The sequence below is a fragment of the Ursus americanus genome, chromosome 1 (assembly GCF_024610735.1).
Source record: "Ursus americanus isolate L20-20 chromosome 1, mUrsAme1.1.p, whole genome shotgun sequence".
NCBI lineage: Eukaryota > Metazoa > Chordata > Mammalia > Carnivora > Ursidae > Ursus > Ursus americanus.
This window is the reverse complement of record NC_142127.1, coordinates 82,242,695-82,264,730: the sequence shown is the minus strand read 5'-3', so window position 1 is coordinate 82,264,730 and position 22,036 is coordinate 82,242,695. Positions and strand designations below refer to the sequence as shown.

The 22,036-nt window shown below is 37.7% G+C and overlaps 1 protein-coding gene across 3 annotated transcripts in view; it reads left to right on the top strand.

Annotated features, from left to right (window-relative positions):
• ACADL (acyl-CoA dehydrogenase long chain) overlaps positions 1–22,036 on the top strand; it is a 41,735-nt gene that overhangs the window by 4,353 nt on the left and 15,346 nt on the right. For 2 of the 3 annotated variants that reach the window (XM_045806642.2, XM_045806640.2), the window contains exons 2-8: positions 717–872; positions 2,135–2,272; positions 3,570–3,734; positions 9,437–9,503; positions 13,031–13,195; positions 14,078–14,179; positions 15,386–15,499. In XM_045806642.2, the coding sequence (XP_045662598.2) occupies positions 717–872; positions 2,135–2,272; positions 3,570–3,734; positions 9,437–9,503; positions 13,031–13,195; positions 14,078–14,179; positions 15,386–15,499 (907 nt within the window). The remainder of the gene's footprint in view (positions 1–716; positions 873–2,134; positions 2,273–3,569; positions 3,735–9,436; positions 9,504–13,030; positions 13,196–14,077; positions 14,180–15,385; positions 15,500–22,036) is intronic. The other variant, XM_045806641.2, reaches the window with a different exon arrangement.

Below are 22,036 nucleotides of genomic sequence, written 5' to 3'. Positions count from 1 at the left end.
GAGTTAGAGCTTCTGGCGTGTATTTGGGAGTGACACGATTCAGTTCATAGCATTAAATAAAAATACATAAGCTAAGCAAAATAATTCATTACCGTGGGAAAAAAAAAGGTTGAGACAGACTAATTGCCAATAAACAAACTGTCTTTTAAATAAAAACGGAAGAAGGAGAGGAGGGGAAAAGGAAAGAGAAAAGAAAAAAGAAAGAAAAAAAAGTGTATATCTTACACACCTGCCACTTCAAATTGTATGATTCTGAATGAAATATTAATTCTGGAAAAAATGTTAATATTATCTTAAACATCATAGTGACATGAAAACTTATCAGTATTATTCTGTGGTGGTATTTGAGTTTTACGTAATATGATTCACATCATGTGACCACACTGTTTTACCTCAGCTCAGACATGTGGTCGGTCATAGCCATGATGTCCTCATTATGGGTTTGGAAGTGAAGAGTGAGTTGAATAAAGACAAACTACTTGATCTCATCAAGATGGGATAGAGCCTATCCAAAGTGGTAATGCTCAAATTTGAACAGGTCTGTCAAATTTCAGAGTTTTTCTACCTACCTCTGTAGTGTGTCTGCGGGGAAAGAAAACCAGTGTTTTTCCATGTTGTTCAATAGAATTATCCTTCCATGTTGTTCAGTGGTACTAATTTGGATATGAAGAGTAACAATTCACTTAATTTTCTTAATGTATATGTATATTTTTAAGATGTTCTCATTCCGGAGGGGAAGACCGTCTAGAAACTCCTTCTGCTAAAAAATTAACAGACATAGGAATTAGAAGAATCTTTTCTTCAGAACATGACATTTTCCGGGAAAGTGTAAGGAAGTTTTTTCAAGAAGAAGTGATTCCTTACCATGCAGAGTAAGTGGCCCATTTTCCTTTAAAGTAATATGCATAAGTGGGACAATGAGAAGCACTTCTAGAATGGTGCATGTTGTTCTACGGAAAATATACTGTGTTAATTGTTCTATTAACATTTTGCTCTCTTAACTATTGTACTATAATACTTAACTATTTAACTATAAACTTAAGAATTCTTAAGAATCCTGAGATTAAGTTAGTCTAAAGCTATTTAAATAAATTTTATAATATACAATTAAAAATAAGAAAATTTTGAAAATTTGCAGCTTATTTTAAGGTACTTTAGGCAATAATTACATCAAAACATACATGATAAACTCTTTTCTTCTAAAATTCCTTGAGGTATCTGTGTTTACCTTTAAACAGTATCTTCAAAAATATACCTCATACTTACTAACTATATCTAACTACCACTTAAAAAAAATAAAACAAGGGGCGCCTGGGTGGCACAGCGGTTAAGCGTCTGCCTTCGGCTCAGGGCGTGATCCCGGCGTTATGGGATCGAGCCCCACATCAGGCTCCTCTGCTATGAGCCTGCTTCTTCCTCTCCCACTCCCCCTGCTTGTGTTCCCTCTCTCACTGGCTGTCTCTATCTCTGTCAAATAAATAAATAAAATCTTTAAAAAAAAAATAAAAAAATAAAACAAAAACAAAAGTTCTCAGATTCTTTATCTCTGACTTGCCATCTCTTTCCTCGTTATGCCATTCTCATTTTTAAAGAAGAAAAGCAGAGGTTCCACAGTTTTATGCGAAAATCTAATCTTTTCAGAAGATCATTTGACAGCTCAGCTGCAAGATGCTTCTGTTCTTCTATTGTTCCTACTTAAACTTAAGATTGCCTGCTCTTGTCACCTTTTGTATATGCTCATCCCCGTAAGTTCAGCACTTTAAGGAAATAGAGGGCAATTGCCTTTACAGGACAGTTGGACAAATTCCCATGACTGTGGCACAACTAAGATTCCATCCTAAGAGTACCAGCTGAGAGGAACTGTATCCATGAATATCAGTGGATGTAATTTGCAGGCCCAATGAATAGTCGAGACAGGAGAGAAGTGGCAAATAGGGAGAAGTAAGGAAGAGAGCAAGAACGAGGAGAAACAATGAAAGAATCAGATGCAAATAGAAAGTTATGGCCCATGTCAATGATAATTACCTCAAATTAAGGGAACATTCCGGCACACTATCATTCATAAGTTCAAATTATGACCATGAAAATAATATGAAAAAAGTTCTTCTGATTTTAAAATGTCTGCTGTTTGCAGATGGGAGAAAGCTGGAGAAGTGAGTAGGGAACTTTGGGAAAAAGCTGGAAAGCAAGGACTGCTCGGTGTCAATATTGCAGAACATCATGGTGGTGTTGGTGGGGACTTGTATTCGACAGCTGTTACTTGGGAAGAACAGTAAGTATGCAGACATTTGAAGTAGAGTCTCATTTGTTAAAGCACGCTGCTCACTTTTCTGAGAAGATGGTAAATTACACTTTCTAATCTTTTAATATTGAAAACAGTGTAAAGTGTGAATGAATAAAACCCTCATATAGGCTTGTGCATTTTTTTTAATGTGGGAAGATAGGAAAATGCACTTTTAAATTGTTAAAATAGGTGCTGTTGAAAGTTAAAGAGATCCCTTCATTTTTAATTGCTTCATGTTTACTTTTCTTCTTTTAAAAAGCTATTTGAAAAAAAAGTGGAAAGATATTTCCGTCAAATATACTTAAAGTTAATGTATAAGAAATAAAGATTTCAGTTGATGAATGGGCACAGAATTTGAACCAACAGTTCATCAAAACAAAATTCAAATGGGTTCTTTTAGATGAAAAAAGCTCATCCTTAACTACCAATCAAATGCAAATTAAATTAACCTGGAGGTATCATTTTGCGTATTTGCAAAAGTTGGTGAAAATTCAAAATCATAATATGCATTGCTGACAAGGTTGCAGTGAAAATGAGATACTCATATTATTAGTGGCATTATCAATTAGGACAATCAATAACTGGTGATTAAAAATGTGGATACACATAAAAAAATGAAAATATTTCTGCTTTTTGATCTAGGATGCCACTTTGGGGAATTGATGTTAAGGACGTAATTTTATAGGAAAAAAAGGAGCTGTGTACAGAAATCGTTGTTATGTTAGATAATAGTCCTCCAAATGTGGAAGCAATCTAAATGTCTGGTAGTGGGGGAATGACTAGGTAAATTACATTACGTAAACAATTTTGAATATTTTACAGCTATTTCACATTATTGTTGTGACAACTGTGTTAAAAAAAAAAGGACTTTTTCATGTCACATGATTAAAAAAATAGTTAAGTACAAATTCACACCATGACTGCAACTATATTAGAATATATCCTTACGGCAAAGGTAATGTGCCAAAATGAAAATAGTTGCTATGTTAGGGTAATACAACTGTAGGTGATTAATACTTTTAAGTGTTTTGTCTTTTAATTCGTTAAGTAAGTATTCATGGAGCTCTGTTAGATTACTATTAATTGTGCTAGAGCCAGAAATTAAAGGATTAATAAAAACAAAGAGAAAATCTTGCAGGAACTTCCTAGGTTTGTCTGGACAGGCTATTACCACACAATGTGATAAGACTTAATAATTTGTTGTTTAATTGAAAATCAAAGAAACTGAAAGCAGAACAAAATAACTATTTTGTGCTTTATATTTTCTTCTTTTCTTCTCTTTAAGAGTATATTCGAATTGTTCAGGCCCAGGTTTTAGTCTTCATTCAGATATTGTCATGCCCTATATTGTAAAGTATGGCTCAGAAGAACAGATTAAGCGCTTCATCCCCCAGATGACCAGTGGGAAATGTATTGGTGCCCTAGCAATGACAGAGCCTGGAGCTGGAAGGTAAATCAGCATTCATTTGGTTTTAAATTTTTGGAAGCAGTGCTGAACAGCAAATATTTTCTTAGTACTCACTTCATAACAAACTTTTGAACAATATGCAAGGAGGGTTACAAAGATGAACACAAACATAATTTACAGCCTTAAGTAACTTCAAACTCCAGTAGGAAAATAAGGCCTTATCATATATGAATAATAATAAAACATCATAATATATGCTGTTCTGAGATATTAATGTGGGGTAATGCAAATAAAATGGTAGGATATGACTTGAATTTGGAGCATGATGAATTTTGGATGTGATGTGACGTTCACGTGGAAATGTCCAGCAGGCTATTAGAAATAGGGATTTGGAACTCTGGTGGTAGGCTGGGGTGCAAAGAATTGGAGCAATGGGAATGAGTAAGATCACTTATTCAGTCATTCGAAGGTTACTTACTAAGTGCTTTTAATTTGCGAGTTACACAGTGGCAAACAGAACAGATGTGTTAGTTGTGCTTACTGAGGAGAATGACAAGAAACACATAAATAAATAGATCCCTAATTATAAATTATGATAAGTACTGTGAAGGAAACAGGGTGCTATCCTGGAGACTAGCATATGTGTTTGGAGCATGTGTGTTTGTTAGGAAAGGGAAAAATGAATTTAGATATGAGTGTGAGAGAAGGCCTATAAAAAGTGGTTACACATAAACTGAGATATGACAGCTTTGTAATAATATAACCTGAAGTCTGGAATTGTGATACTTCCAGCTTTGTTTTTCTTTTTCAAGATTGCTTTGGCTATTCAGGGTCTTTTGTGAATCGGTACAAATTTTAGGATTGTTTGTCAAAGTTCTATGAAAAATGCTATTGGTATTTTGATAGGGATTGCAGTAAATCTGTAGATTGCTTTGGGTATAGACATTTTAACAATATTTGTTCTTCCAGTCCATGAGCATGGAGTACTCTTTCCACTTCTTCATGTTGTCTTGAATTTCTTTCACCAGAGTACGGGTCTTTCAACTCTTTGGTTAAGTTTATTCCTAGATATTTTATTATTTTTGCGCAGTTGTAAATGGGATTTTTTTTTTTAAGATTTTATTTATTTATTTGACAGAGAGAGAGACCGCCAGCAAGAGAGGGAGCACAGGCAGGGGGAGTGGGAGAGGAAGAAGCAGGCTCCCAGCAGAGGAGCCTGATGTGGGGCTCGATCCCAGAACACCGGGATCACACCCTGAGCCAAAGGCAGACACTTAATGACTGAGCCACCCAGGCACCCCTGGGATTATTTTCTTAATTTCTCTTGCTGCTGCTTCATTATGAGTGTATAGGAATGCAGCAGATTTCTGTACATGGATTTTGTATCCTGCAACTTTACTGAATTCATTTATCAGTTGAAATAGGTTTTTGGTAGAGTCGTTTCGGTTTTCTGTATATAGTATCCTGTCATCTGCAAATAGTAAAAGTTTGACTTCTTCCTTACCAATTTGCATGCCTTTTCTTTCTCTTTGTTGTCTGATTGCTGTGGCAATACTATATTGAGTAAAAGTGGTGACAGTGGATAACCTTGTGTTGTTCCTGACCTCGGGGAAAAGTTCTCGTTTTTTCCCCATTGAGTATGTTCACTTTAGGTTTTTCATATAAAGCCTTTATTATGTTGAGATATGTTCCCTCTAGACCTACTTTGTTGAGAGTTCTTATCATGAATGGATTTTATACTTTGTCAAATGCTTTTTCTGCATCTGTTGAAATGATCGTATGGTTTTTATCCTTTCTCTTATTGATGTGATATATCACATTGTTTGATTTTGAATATGGAACCACCTTTGTATCCTGGGAATAAATCCCATTTGATCATGGTGAATGATGTTTTTAATGTATTGTTGGATTTGTTGGGGTTTTTTTTAAGGTTTTTTTTACTCATTAGAGAGAAAGAGAGAGAATGAGCGGGGCGGGGGGGGGGGGCAGAGGGAGAAGCAGATGCCCCACTGAGCAAGGAACCCAATGTGGGGCTTGATCCCAGAACCTGGAGATAATGACCTGAGCCAAAGGCAGACGCTTAACCATCTGAGCCACCCAGTGGTTTTGCTAGTATTTTGTTGAGGATTTTTACATCTATGTTCATCAGAGATATTGGCCTGTAGTTCTTTCTCCTTTTTTGTGGGGGTCTATCTAGTTTTGGTATCAGGGTAATACTGGCTTCATAGAATGAATGTGGAAGTGTCCCTTCCTCTTATGTTTTGGAATAGTTTGAGAATAATAGGTTTTAACTCTTATTTAAATGTTTTATAGAATTTGCCTGTGACGCTGACTGGTCTTAAACTTTTGTTCGTTGGGAGGTTTTATTTATTATTGATTCAGTATCATTGCTGATAATTGGTCTGTTCAAATTTTCTAAAGTTTCCTGCTTCAGTTTTGGTAGGTTATATGTTTCTAGGAATTTATTCATTTCTTCTAGGTTATCTAATTTGTCGGTATATAATTTTTCATAAGGTTCTCTTACAATTGTGTTTTCTGTGGTGTTGGTTGTTATTTTTCTTTTCATTTGTGATTTTGTTTATTTGGGTCATCTTTTTTTTTTTTTTTTTTTTTTGATGAGTCTGGCTGGAGGTTTGTCAATTTTGTTGATCTTTTCAAAGAATCGGCTCCTGGTTTCATTCATCTGTTGTATTGTGTTTTTTATTTTTAGTTTCTATGTCACTTATTTCTGCTCTATTATTCCTTCCTTCTGCTCGTTTGGGGTTTTGCTTGTTCTTCTTTTTCTAGCGCCTTGTGAGGTTAGGTTGTTTAGTTGAGATTTTTCTTGCTTCTTCAGGTAAATCTGTACTGCTGTAAACTTGCCTTTTAGAACCACTTTTGCTGCATCCCAAAGATTTTGGGCTGTTGTGTTTTCATTTGTTTCCGTGTACTTTTTGATTTCTTCTTTGATTTCTTGGTTGACCCATTCATTGTTATTGACCTCCATGAATCTGTGCTCTTTCTAGATTTTTTTCTCATGGTTGATTTCCAGTTTCATAGTGTTATGGTCAAAAAAGGTGCGTGGTATGACTTTGATCTCCTTGAATTTGTTGAAACTTGTTTTATGGCCTAATAGGTGATGTGTTCTGGAGAATGATGACTGCCTTAGGTCCAGGGTATTCTGATAACAATTCTGTGATTGTGGGCAAAATCTCTGAGCCTCCATGTCTGTGTCAGTGATAACTTATTTAATAGGGTTATAGTGAGGGTCTGAATTCTTGGTAATACTAAGTGGTATATTTTAAAACCATTTTTAATATTTCACATTCACCATTCAGAAGCTTTTTTAAAACCACAGAGTTGTATCATTACCTTTATTACCATTGATATGTCCCTATATAGAAGAAATATTTTAATAAGCCATGTACAGACTTTAGGAACTAATGTTTCATACTGACTTATGATAAAAGTTATGTTAGAATACAATAGCACGCAGCTTTAAAATGTTCTTTATAATCATCTCTCCTTTTACTGAAAGCCAAACTATATGTTTTCATCATTTAACTCATCTTTTAAACAGGTGGCCTTGTTTCCAATGTCAGGTGTCCCCAGGATCACCTCCAGGTTCAGTGATTTGCGAGGAGTCACAGGATTCAGCTTCTAATTGTATTCACCACTGTAATTTATTTCAGTGAAAGAATACAAAGAAAATCAGCAAAAAGAAAAGCCTCATGGACTGAAATTCATAGAAAACCAGGAGCAGCTTCTAAGAGCTCTCTTTTAATGGAGTTCCGCAGGACTTGTTTAATTCCTTTAGTGGCAAGTTGTGAGAATATGTGTGGAATGTTATCTACCAGGGTGGCTCATTAGAGACTCAGTGCCCAGAATTTTATTGGAAGTTGGTCACATAGACACTGTTCACCTAGCATGTGACAAAAGTTGAGATTCCCAGAAGAAAAACAAGTGTTTAGCATAAACCATTATTTGTTCAAACAGTTTAGGTATAGTGCATTACTCTTATCTGTTCTGGGAATGGTGGGAACCCTTCTCCCAAATTCACAGATGCCAACCAAAAGCCAAACTTGTAGTCAGGACTTTCTAAGGCTAGCAGCCTGAGACCTCTTTATTTGTTTGTCAGAGAGAGAAAGAAGCACAAGCAGGGGGAGAGGCGGGCAGAGGGAGAAGCAGGCTCCCCGCTGAGCAAGGAGCCCAACGTGGCACTCCGTCCCAGGACTCTGGGATCATGACCTCAGCCAAAGGCAGACCTTTAACTGACTGATCCGCCTACGTGTCCCGTTTTAGTGCCTGTTCTGGGCAAAGTAGTATGCTTGGTGAAGGGTATATTACCTTGATATACAGCATGTCCTCAGAAGGTTTGAGTCTGTGAGTGAGGTGGGCAAGAAAGATAAGATCTTTTTAATTAATCACCGAAATTCAAGATGAATGCTCTAAGAGAGTGTGCTATTTTCCTATGTTTTCTGTAACAGATTACCACAGACTTGGTGGCTTAAAAAGAAATTTATTCTCTCACAGTTCTGAAGTTCAGAAATCCAAAATCATTACACATCGGCCCAAATCAAGGTGTCAGCAGGGCTGCCCTCCCTCTACATGTTCTAGGGCAGAATCCATTCCTTGTCTCTTCCATTTCCTGGTGTCTGAGACATTCCTGGCCTGTGATCTTATCGATCCAACCTGCCTCTCTGATAACATTGCCCCTCCTCTTCCGTCTGCCTCTCTTTCACAAGGACATTTGCATTTAAGGTCCATCCATCAGATAATCCAAGGTAAGCTCCCCATCTCAAGATCCTTAAATTAATCACATCTACAAGACCCTTTTTCTATATAAGGTAACACTTCACAGGTCCCAAGGATTAGGATAAGTGATGTAGATTCTTTATACATGATGGTATTCGTTGTAAGACATTTACAAAAATTGGAAACTACCTAAATAGATTGTTTTAAAAAATCATGATAAACCTATACAATGTAATTCTATGCCGATGATAAAAATGATCTTATAGAAAAGCATTAGATATTATTTGGGGGTCAAAAGCATACGTATGGCTCCAGTTTTATAAAGATACATACATGTTTGTATCTGTTTCCATTGAAAAAATGATGGAAAGGTGTATTTTAGAAGTGTTTATTCCGGGAGGTAAAATTGTTTTCAATATTTTTTTTTGGTCTGGAATATTGTCTGTACTTTTCATATTTCAATTGTGAATCTTTGTTTATTTTATCTTTTGAAAAATAATCTATCCCACTTTTAGAGCAGTCTTGTTAGAGGAAGCATTTGAGACATAGTCTTTTAAATAGCTAAGTTTACACTTGATCTTAGCCAAATGGCCAAGAAGTGATTAAATAGCTAAGTTTTGATCAATAGAGATAGGGGAAGGAACCAGGGTGAACGGAGGCAGATAGGTACATGGTGGCAAATAATCTCTAATATAGTGGGCTTTGAGATGTCATCTGAGTCTAATTTGGAGGTCTTGAATGCTACTTGGAATTTTTATGCTCTATAAAAGCTGGCTAGTTTATGTAATCTTAACCATATACATTTGTATAAGTGGTTTAGAATATGATACATCAGATGTGATTTTTCAGTGCATTTGTGTGAACATCTCTAATATTAGTCAATTTTTATCATGGTATAAACAGTTGGAATGATCACATTATAGACATAGTTATGTAAGATCTTTTTGATAATTCAGTTTTTACCAACAAATGAATTTCTTTTCATTATTCTTCACTTTTTCCAATTACAGTGATGTGCAAGGAATAAGAACAAATGCTAAAAAGGATGGAAGTGACTGGATTCTCAATGGAAGCAAGGTGTGTAAAGAGAGGCTTCCATAGCCCTTCTATCCTGAGTCATGCCATGAGTTAACAGTGTCTCAACGCTTATTGATTGTTATTGATTCTCTCAGATCTTTGGACTCATGGGAAGATTGAGTTTACGTAAGCTGTTTTATTTTATAAGAAATTTGCAACATTTGTACTACATGAGATCTGTGCCTCTTCTATGTTCCATTTGGCATGCTCCCCTTGCTAATATGACAGATGTCTTAGCTTCCAAACAGCCCTTATCAAGCCACAGAAGAGGAAGGAAGGGCTTGTATTGTCCAAATATGAGACACACAATAGTTAGTAAACTTGATAGTCATGAAAAATTGGGGATAAGATTTTCTTATAAATATCAAGAAGAGTTTCCAAAGTTCTTAGGAGAGAAAGATATCTTTGATAGAATTTGAGAGCCCTTCAATCCTTCTGAGAGTCACATCAACCCAGATGGAATTGGAAAGCCTTCCAATTAAGGTGATAGGCAGGCTTAGGAGTAAATATGTCCCTTAGAATCTAATATTACTGATCGCAGAGGATTTTATTTACCTAAAGCTGAGTCTGGTATAAATTCAGCAAATATTTATTGTTGACCAAGTGTTAAGTGAAGGAAAGATGTTTATCATTTACACTAAGGAGGTCTTTCCAAAAATTGTTTCAAAGCCTGTTGAAGAACTAATTATGTGTGTTTTCTTTGAAATGTTTTTAAAAATTTCTAATTAGTTTTAGACTAATACCGTCGCATTTACAAAATCACAAGTTTGATTGTTACACTGTCAAATTGCTGTAAAATTTTGTAGACACTCTTGATTTCCGTGCTTACACTGTCAAGGACTAGCAGCAGTTTGTGGGCTGACGTTGGTCTGAAGAACACATTTTGAGTAGCCCAGTTCTAAAGACCATTCCATAGTCTAGTTTCATAGTTGTACAGAAAAACAGTATCTGTGGTGTCAAATAAATTTGGAAAATGTGTGCAACTTCCCACTCTTTGATATGCTGATATACGTTGTGAACCTCTAAAAGTTGGATATAGTATGTCTTATGCCCTAGGAAATTCTCTTCATAGGTTATCTTGAGTCACTGGTATTTTTCCAAACATACTTTAAGAATTTTAGTCTAGCCTCAGAGGGGAGGGGGGTGGGGGAATGGGATAGACTGGTGATGGGTAGTAAGGAGGGCACGTATTGCATGGTGCACTGGGTGTTATACACAACTAATGAATCATCGAGCCTTACGTCGGAAACCGGGGATGTACTATATGGTGACTAACATAATATAATAAAAAATCATTAAAAAAAAAAAGAATTTTAGTCTAAATTATTTGTCCTAAGGATGATAATAAGTATGTGCTGATTCCAGTCTATGATCACTTAACTGCCCACCAAGGGCCACAGAAGACTAGGCTATTTGGTCAAAAGTGAAATGGGAACCCATTCTCCTATGACTCCAGCTTTCTACACAAGTCTTCTGTGCGAACCACCCAGGAAAGCACCACTGACTGTTTCTAGATCTCTATTAGACATAACAAAAAATTGAAAGGAAGCAAAAGTAAAGGAATAAGTAAGTAAATATAGTACATCAATAAGATGACCTAATATGCACCCATTAAAGCATCGATATGAAATTTTTAATGGTTTAGAAAAATAATTACATTAAGTGAAAAGACCATATTAACATTTAAGTGAAAATGCATATAGATCTCAACTATGTTAAAAGAAAAAATACCAGAAAGGAAATTCATAATGCTATCTTTATGATGGACTCATGGAGGATTTTTCCCCTTTTCCTTTATCACAATATTACCATCTATGTAGCATGTACAATGAGCTTATGTTATAAGCATTCAGTAACAGAAAATAAAAAAATAAAAAGTGATGGCCCTCAGTAGGGATAATCCCAGCCCTATTAAAAATTTTGTCATGATTAGGGAAAGAAATTGAGAACGTCCTTTTACAAAGAGAATTCTGTTATAATTTTATACAAAGAGATCAGTCATGCTGGAAATACTCACCTTCTGTCAGACTATTGCAGAAATGATTCGGAATCTATTAACCTTTTTTCGTAATTATGTCCAAGAAGAACTGTTGGAGAACTCCATTTGATTTTACCAAATTGAAATCAGTATTAAAGTGAACAGTTTTTGCCCTGTAAACAGTTCCTCCCTTCCTTTCATCCCATTGTTTGTCTTTCATCTATAATAATGTCTGTTGATAGATGTCTGAGGCCATGGATTTAGAGCATACAGGCACTAATCCCTGGACATGTGATTCAAAACACACAAAAAGGCACTATTTCGGCAATTCAACTACGGCACCTACACGGGTGGCCATTATGAAACTGGGAGACCTTGAAGGTTTTTGAGCAAGGGGTGTAATGGAGCAACATTGTAGAAAAAATAGTTTTGCCATGTTGTATACAATTTATTTTCAAGAGTACATTTTTCTCATTTATTCAGCAAATACCCTTGAAGGCCTTCTATATGCCAAACACGACTCTAGGCACTGACAGTAGGTATATGAGTAGGAGATAGTCCCTTCCCTCAAGGATCTCCTCGTACAGAGAAATGTTGAGGGTCTTTGATTGCTGTGTCACTTGTAACCATGTCCCCCTTCACTTACTATCATGTAGACAAGGGTAATATCATTGGCTTATTTCCCATTATTTCTTTGTGGATTTTTTTAAATTTTATTCATTCATTCATTCATTCATTCATTCATTTGAAACAGAGACAGAGAGAGCACAAGCAGGGGGAGAGGGAGAGGGAGAAGCAGCCTTCCGGCTGAGCTTGGAACCTGACATGGGACTCGATCCCAGAACCCTGGGATCATGACCTGAGCCCAAGGCAGACGCTTAACCATCTGAGCCACTCTGGTGCCACTTCTTTGTGGATTTTAGAACATAATTCTTCTTATAGTGTAGTGCCATTTAGAACAGATTCCTTTTTCTCATCTGCAACTTCTTTCTAAAATGCCATTTATCAGATGCCTGGGTGGTTTAGTTGGTTAAGCAACTGCCTTCGGCTCAGGTCATGATCTTGGAGTCCCAGGATCGAGTCCTACATCAGGCTCCCTGCTCCATGTGGAGTCTGCTTCTCCCTCTGCCCCTCACCCCTCTCGTGCTCTCTCTGTCTCTTTCTCTCTCAAACAAATAAAATCTTAAAAATAAATAAAATACAGTTTATCATTTTATCATTTTTATAGATAATTAATTCTGTTTTAATTTGGAAAGGTCATAATAAGCTCTGTTCATTATTATTTATAAATCATGGATTAATTGTGGAATGAAAATGTACTGGCTTCATTCTTTGAAGCATTGGGCTCTTTTCCTTTTGCTCTTTAATAACCTCATGTAGGTTATTAACACTGCAGATATTAACACTGAAGATACTTGGGTAGAGTACAAAGAGAGGCATAAAGCCTGTCTTGTCTGGTTTAGTCTTCTTGAATATACTATTCTCCAGTTATGACTTATACGTGGACCTGATTTATTGTGGAACATCACAGTATATTTGGGGTTTGCAGGTATTCATCACCAATGGGTGGCTAAGTGACGTTGTGATTGTAGTAGCAGTCACAAATCATGAAGCTCACTCTCCTGCCCATGGCATTAGTCTTTTTCTGGTGGAAAATGGAATGAAAGGATTTATCAAGGGACAAAAGCTACAAAAAATGGGACTAAAAGCCCAGGTAAGTCACAGTATAAATTATTAATTATAAATAATTGAGTTTACTCAATTATGCCCTATAGAACTATGTAGTTCTATAAGCTTGATATATGTATATCAGATCATACCTTCTTATGCCAAATTCCTAAAATACGTTTTTCAGAAATGGTAAGAGATTTATTCCATTTATCTAACTGTATCTCTTTCTGTTGCTCAGCAACAGAAGTGAATCAAGATATTTTGAGTATCTGCTTCAGAAATGGCAAAATAGGGGCGCCTGGGTGGCTCAGTCGTTAAGCCTTTGCCTTCGACTCAGGGCGTGATCCCAGCGTTCTGGGATCGAGCCCCACATCAGGCTCCTCCGCTGGGAGCCTGCTTCTTCCTCTCCCACTCCCCCTGCTTGTGTTCCCTCTCTTGCTTGCTGTCTCTCTCTCTGTCAAATAAATAAACAAAATCTTAAAAAAAAAAAAAAAGTAATGGCAAAATTAATTGTATGTTAATAGACCTTCTATTAAATTGAAGAAAATTATGAAATAAGAGCAGAAAATATTTTTCTATTATTTGACAATTATCTGGTAGTTTTTTCATTACCAAAAAAGAAAAACATGTTTTACTTAATATGCATTAGAAACCCTTAGCTCTTGGTACATACAGAACTGGACAAGATTGGAGCTAGAATGACAGTGTGTTATAGTGAGAAAGTCACAAGTTTTCGGAATCATGTGGATTTGGGTTTGAATCCCTGGTTTACCACATCCTCGTTGCAGTTATTAATCGCTCCAGCTTGGCTTCCAGTTTGTTTTGTTCTTGGTTTTGTTTTCTTAAATGGAAATAGTCATCACCTCGTTGGTTTGTTGGGAGATTTAAATGAAATAATTCTGTACTTAATTGTGTGATCCCTTAGGATACTGCAGAATTATTCTTTGAAGATGTCCGGTTGCCAGCTAGTGCCCTACTTGGAGAAGAGAATAGAGGCTTCTATTACCTCATGCAAGAGCTTCCACAGGTCAGAATTATTAAAGATTCCATCTTTTGATTAGTTAATGAATTAAATAACATAGAACTATATAAATTCATGTGTATAAAACTTGTGATACAGCCAGTCACTTGAGTATAACTTGAAGTTGTAAAAAAACAAAAAAACAAAACAAAACAAAAAGCCCCTGAGTTTTGTAGGCTGGATAGGTAAATAACTGAACTCAGAGATACCCAATCAAAGCTTATAAGTGAGTAGGGAAATTAGGTATTTCACAACTGTGATACCCTTTTAGAAAGATTTTGCTTCTTAACTACAATTCAAGAATTCTTAGCTCCCTATAAGGAGCTGTCAGCCAAAACATTTGGCAGGATTTTTTTGTAATACCTGAGAATCAAAGGGGAAAGTTGTTGAGTTCATACCACATAAGGTCAGCCCACAGACGTGTGTTTTTGGAGTGTGCTAGCTGAGCGATCATTGAGCCTCACGTGCCAGCATATGAGTGTAGGTGCGTTTGCCACAGCCTGGGCTAAACATGAAACTGGGGACAAGGCTAGAAACACTGCCACCGAGATAGAATATAGAAATCACCAGCAAGATGGATTTAAACTGTGGATACTTTTGCACTAATAGAATTTAACCTGTACCCTTCAAGATGTTGATTTTCACAGAGCTATCTATGAGGACATGTAATGTGCAGAGATCAATAAATAAAAATGAACAATTTCATATTTCTCTTCTCATAGATGAATGATGAGAAGGAATGAAATAAATTACGTATATATCTATATATAGTAGAGACAGTCATTTATAAAAATAAAGGATTTGTGGGGCGCCTGGGTGGCGCAGTCCTTAAGCGTCTGCCTTCGGCTCAGGGCATGATCCCGGCATTCTGGGATCGAGCCCCACATCAGGCTCCTCTGCTGGAAGGCTGCTTCTTCCTCTCCCACTCCCCCTACCTGTGTTCCCTCTCTCGCTGGCTGTCTCTCTCTGTCAAATAAATAAATAAATAAAATCTGTAAAAAAAAATTTTTTTTTAATTAAAGGATTTGTTTTAGAGAATTATTATGGATATGTCAAAATATTCTTATTAATCTGTGGAAGCATTTTCTTATAGAATTAAATTAATTTTTAGGAGTTTAATAAAGATTATTTATGAGATTTATCATCATTGAAATCTTGTGAAAATCACTTGTGGAATTAGAATGATTCATAAGATCTAATTTTGGCTTATAGGAAAGGCTAGTGATTGCTGACCTGGCAATTTCAGCCAGTGAATTCATGTTTGAAGAAACCAGGAATTACGTTAAAGAAAGAAAAGCTTTTGGGAAAACAGTTGCACATATGCAGGTATGTCGTCATAGTAACATAAATCTAAATATGAATATGGAGTAATTCTCATAGAGGTAGTATCAGAATCCATGGAGGTGGATGAGACCGTTGAGGGAAAAAGTAGAGAGTAAGACAGGTTCTAGGACAGAGTCCTGAGAAAAATGCAGGATTTACAGTTGGAGTAGGAGGGGAAGAACCTGCAAAGACAACAGAGAATGAATGGCTAGAAAGAAAAAAGCAAATCAAGCAAGTAGTGTCCCAGAAGACAAGAGGAAAGAAGATTTCCAGTAGGCAGGAGTAGGGCCAAAGGCACTTAGAGGGAAACTAAGATAAAGGTCAAGAGTGACCATTGGAAGGTGAATGGATAAAGAAGATGTGGTGCATATATCTATATCTATATCTATATCTATATCTATATCTGTATCTATATCTATATATCTATATCTATATATATGTAATATATATTTATATATATTATATATATATAAAATGGAATATTGCGCAGCCATCAAAAAGATGAAATCTTGCCATTTGCAACGACGTGGATGGAACTAGAGGGTCTTATACTAAGCGAAATTATCATATGATCTCACTGATCCGTAGAATTTAAGAAACAAGGCAGAGGATCATAGGGGAAGAGAGGGGGAAAATGAAACAAGATGAAACCACAGAGGGAGACAAACCATAAGAGACTCCTAATCATAGGAAACAAAGTGAGGGCTGCTGGAGGGTAGGGGGGAGGAGGATGGGGTAACTGGGTGATGGACATTGGGGAGGGTATGTGTTGTAATGAGCACTGGGTATTACATAAGACCGATGAATCACAGACCTATATCTTTGAAACATGTAATACATTATATGTTAATTAATTGAATTTAAATTAAAAATAATTAATTTTAAAAGTGCCAATTGGACATAGTGATAGGGAAGTTATTTCTTAAGGGCCGTTAATGGACTAGTATGGGGTGGTGCCAGACCAGAGTTGTTAGAGGAGTAAATGGAAATGAGGAAGTAAAGATTCTGACAGCAGGCAACTCTTTCCTGAGTTCCGCTGTGAATGGCAGTTAAGAGAAAGATGGTTGCTAGGGGGTAAGAAGAGGATGTGGGGGGCGGAATTTTGGGGTCAAGAGACATATTTGGAGATTATTAAGTTTTCATTATTATTATTAGGATGAGAATGCTGGAAGCACATTTTAATTCCTAGAGAAAGGATTTAATTGAGAGAAAGATTGTAGATATGAAGAGGATAATCAACTGTCTAGGATATTTGAGAAAGTCTTAGGTTGTGGGTGCCAAAGCACATGGAAAGATAGGGCTTCCCACCCCCACAGCAGAGATGTTTCCTCCATCAGAGGAAAGGACAGGTATGGGTTCATTCAGATACTTAGCTCTGTTGGTAGAAAATTGCAAAAGCTCTTTTATGAAGGCTTCCATTTCCCTTAAGTAATATAGGGAAACTCAGTTCTTGAAAAATAGGTGAGTGAAGGGGGCGTGGAGGTGTCCAAGGAGAGGAAGATTTGAAATACCCCTTCAAACTGAGAGACTGAACTAACTAGAAAAATATAGCAAGGCTGCTAGCCGTACTGAGGACTCAGATGAGGTTAATGATCATGGGTTTATGACGGGTACCTTCTGCTTTTTTGTGTATTAGATTTACTAAAAGGGTTTAGCTATCCAGGATCAAGCATAGAGTAGCTGGATGATTGTTTAAGATTGGGTTTTGCAAGGAAGTTTAAGGTATTTGCCAAAGAACTCAGCATTTGGTGGCCATAACTAACCATGCCAATCAAATATTAGACTCTAGTTTCTTCTTCAATGAACGGTTTATAAACAAGGCAATCATAAAATTCATTCAACATTTTACCAGCAAAAAACCTGGAGTTGGAAATCTACTTGAGCAATTTGAAGTAGAATGACCTGTGAGATGATGGGCTTTGTAAAGGGCAAGGCAGAAATGAAACACTTTGGTAGCCTTTTAGGACCGGCATTACAGAAATTAACTTCCGGCATGGTTAAGTCCTAGCTCAGCTACTTGGATCTCTGTGGTCTGGTCAGGTTGTACGATCGCTCTCCAAAGCATTTTCTTATTTGCAAGATGTGAATAATATCTGGAGCTACCTTATAGAATTACTGTGAAGATTAGATGGTACGCCCAAAGTGCTCAGAATGTGGCCTGGCAAGGTCACCACTCCCTGAGGTTTGCTATTTTCCCCTTATGTAATGTCTTCCTCCATTTTGTTCCAGTGAAGGGAACCTATTTATCAACTTCTAGCTCCTGGTCTAGACCTACTCCAGGCCATTTTGAGAATTATTTGCTACCTGTGTGTTCATCAAGTTAATTTTTTCCAGGGTGCCTGGGTGGCTCAGTCAGTTAAGCATCTGCCTTCGGTTCAGGTCATGATCCCAGGGTTCTGGGATCGAGTCCCATGTTGGGCTCCTTGCTCATCAGGGAGCCTGCTTCTCCCTTTCCCTCTGCCTGCTGCTCCCTCTGCTTGTGCTCGCTTGCTCTCTCTCTCTAACAAATAAAAAAATGAAATCTTTAAAAAAAATTTTTTAAATGGTATTGACTTGCCTAAATTATGATTTCCTTTAGCGTAAGGATTTTATATTTTATATTCCTTTTCATTTATGTATCATTAATTTACACATTGCAGTGATTCTCAGTGATTGCCCTCTTCCCCCCAGGCATTTAGAACTTTCGGGAAGTGGGGTACACAGCAATGGGGGGGGGTGTGTTTTGTATTTGGTGCTCTGGAGGCTGGTATTGTTAAATGTCCTGTGATTCAGAGATAGCTTAGTAGAGCAACTAATTGTCTCACTCAAAATGCCAATGTTCTCCCTTTGAGTAATAGTGATATACAGAATTTATTCCTTTTTGTTCTACTGAGCAAATATGTATTGATTGCCCTCTAAAGGTTGTATGCTGAAATGTAATTTGAATAGGTCTGATTCTTCAAATACACACTATAGGCTCCTCCCAATATGAAGTATTACTCTGTGACTTTCCGAACTTTACCCAAAGTACATCAGAGGCATACCTAGAAGGTATTGCCGGTTCTGTTCCAGAGTATTGCAGTAAAGCAAGTCTAATGAATTTTTGGTTTCCCAGTGCATATAAAAGTTACGTTTATACTATACTATCGTCTGTTAAGTGTGCAAAGCATTATGTCTAAAAAGTGTACGTCCATATGGGGTGCCTGAGTGGTGCAGTCAGCTAAGCGTCCGACTCTTGGTTTCGGCTCAGGTCTGATCTCTCAGGGTCATGAGCTCGAGCCCCACATGGGGCTCTGCACTCAGCTTGGACTCTGCTTAAGACTCTTTCTCCCTGGGGCGCCTGGGTGGCGCAGTCATTAAGCATCTGCCTTCCGCTCAGGGCGTGATCCCAGCGTTCTGGGATCGAGCCCCACATCAGGCTCCTCCACTGGAAGTCTGCTTCTTCCTCTCCCACTCCCCCTGTTTGTGTTCCCTCTCTCACTGGCTGTCTCTCTCTGTCAAATAAATAAATAAAATATTAAAAAAAAAAAAAGACTCTTTCTCCCTCTCCCTCTGCCCCTTCCCCTTGCATGTGCACTCTCTCCCTCTCTCTCAAATAAATAAAAAAATCTTTAAAAAAATAAAGGGTATGCATATCTTTATTAAAAAATGTTTTATTGCTAAAAATGCTAGCCATCATCCAGCCTTCAGTGAGTGGTAAGCTCTCTGCCGATGGAGGTTCTTGCCTCTATGTTGATGGCTGCTGACTGATACGGATGGTGGCTGCTGTGAAGGTTGGGTGGCAATGCCTTTTTTTAAAACAACAATGAACTGTACGTGTTGTGGTAGGTGCTGTGTATTGTGTAAGACTGATGAATCACAGACCTCTACCCCTGAAACAAAGAATACATTATATGTTATTAATAATAATTTTTTAAAAAGACAACAGTGAACTTTGCCACAACAGTTGACTCTTCCTTGAACAAACAATTTCTCTGTAGCATACAATGTTGTTTGATAGCATTTTATCCACAGAACTTTCAAAATTAGAATCAGTCCTCTCAAACCCTGCTGCTGCTTTATCAACTAAGTTTCTGTAATTTTCTAAATCTTTTGTTGTCATTTCCACAATCTTCACAGCATTTTTACCGGTAGATTCCATCTCCAGAACAACCACTTTGTTTGTTCATCCATAAGAAGCAACTCTTCCTCTGTTAAGTTTATTATAAGATGGTAGCAATTCAGCCCCATCTTCAGGCTCCACTTCTGATTCTGGTTCTCTTGCTGTTCCCACCACATCCAGTCACTTCCTCCACTGAAGTTTTGAATCCCTCAAAGTCATCCAGGAGGGTTGGAATCAACTTCTTCTAAAACTCCTGTTAATGTTGATATTTCAACCCCTTCCAATGATTCATGAATGTTCTTAATGGCATTTGGAATGGTGGATTCTTTGGAGAGCGTTTTCACTTTACTTTTGCCCAGATCCATCAGAGGAATGTCTATCTATGGCGGCTGCAGCCTTACAAAATGTATTCCTCAAATAATACAACTTGAAAGTCAGAATTTCTCCTTAATCCATGGGCTACAGAATGGATGTTTTGTTAGTAGGCATGAAAACAACATTAATCTCATTGTCTATCTCAGTCAGAACTCGGGTGATCAGGCGCATTTTCGATAAGCAGTAATATTTGAAAGGAATTTCTTTCTTCTGAGCTTATCAGTGGGCTTACCATGTTCAGTAATTCAGCCATGTTGTAGACAGATGTGCTGTTATCCAGGCGTTGTTGTTCCAGTTCTAGACCACAGGGAGAGTAGTTCTAGCATAATTCTTAAGGCCCTAGGATTTTCAGAATGGCCGGTGAGCATTGGCTCCAGCTCAAAGTCACCAGCTGCATTAGCCCCTAGCAAGAAAGTCAGCCTCTCCTTCGAAGCTTTGAAGCCAGATACGACATCCCTTTTCTAGCTATGAAGGTCATAGATGGCATCTTCTTGCAAGATAAGGCTGCTTCATCTACGTTGACAATCCACCGTGTAGTGTGGCCACCTTTGTTAAGGATCTTAGCTGGGATTTCTGGATAACCTGCTGGAGCTTTTGCATCAGCCCTTACTGCTTCAGCTTGCAAGTTTCTGTTATGGAAATGGCTTCTTTCCTTCAACCTCGTGAACCAACCTCTGCCAACTTCAGAACTGTTGAAATTCCTCACCTCTCTCAGTTTTCACAGAATTAAGGAGAGTTAGGGCATTGCTCTGGATTACGTTTTAGCTTAAGGTAATGTTGTGGCTGGTTCGATCTTTTTATCCAGACCACGAAAGCTTTCTCTACATCAGCAATAAGGCTGTTTCACTTTTTTTTCTCTCTTACGTTTTCACTGGAGGAGCACTTTTAATTTCCTTCAAGAACTTTTCCTTTGCATTCACAGCTTGGCTGCCTAGCACAAGAAACATAGCTTTCAGCCTGTCTTGGCTTTGGACATGCCTTCCTCAGGAAGCTTAATCATTTCTAGCTTTTGATTTAAAATGAGAGGTGTGTGATGACTCCTTTCACTTGGATATTTAGAGGCCATTGTAGGGTTATTAATGGGTCTCAGTTCAGTATTTTTGTGTCACAGGGGAATAGGGAGGCTCAAGGAGAGGGAGAGAGGTAGGAGAACGGCTGGTCAGTGGAGCGATCAGAACACACACATGTATCGATTAAGTTTAGCACCTTATATGGGCGTGGTTCTTGGCGCCTCAAATCAAGAAGAACAGTAACATCAAAGATCACTGATCACCATAACAAATATAATAATAATGAAAAAGTTTGGAATATTGTGAGAATTACCAAAATATGACACAGGGACACAAAGTGAGCAAATGCTATTGGGAAAATGGCACAGGTAGACTTGTTCAACACAGGGTCACCACAGACCTTCAATTTGTAAAAAATGCAACATCTGCAAAGAGCAAGAAAACAAGGTATGCCTGTAATAGCTTTTGCTTCTGAAATCCAGCCACCACCAATTTCATGCCTTTAGCTCTATCATGGATACTATAAAAAGTGAACCTTGGAGGGCCTGGGTGGCACAGTCGGTTAAGTGTCTGCTTCTTGGTTTTGACTCAGGATTCTGAGATCAAGCCCCGTTTGGGGCTCCATGCTGAGCACAGAGTCGGCTTAAGACTCTCTCCCTCTGGCCCTCCCCATCCTGCACATGTGCTCTCTTTCTCCTTCTCAAATAAATACATAAACAACAATTGTTGGAGAGGATGTGGAGAAAGGGGATCCCTCCTACATTGTTGGTGGGAATGCAAGTTGGTACAGCCACTCTGGAAAACAGTGTGGAGGTCCCTTAAAAAGTTAAAAATTGAGCTACCCTATGATCCAGCCATTGCACTACTGGGTGTTTACCCCAAAGATACAGACGTAGTGAAGAGAAGGGCCATATGCACCCCAATGTTCATAGCAGCAATGTCCACAATAGCTAAATCATGGAAGGAGCCGAGATGCCCTGCAACAGATGACTGGATTAAGAAGTTGTGGTCCATATATACAATGGAATATTACTCAGCAATCAGAAAGAACGAGTTCTCAACATTTGCTACAAC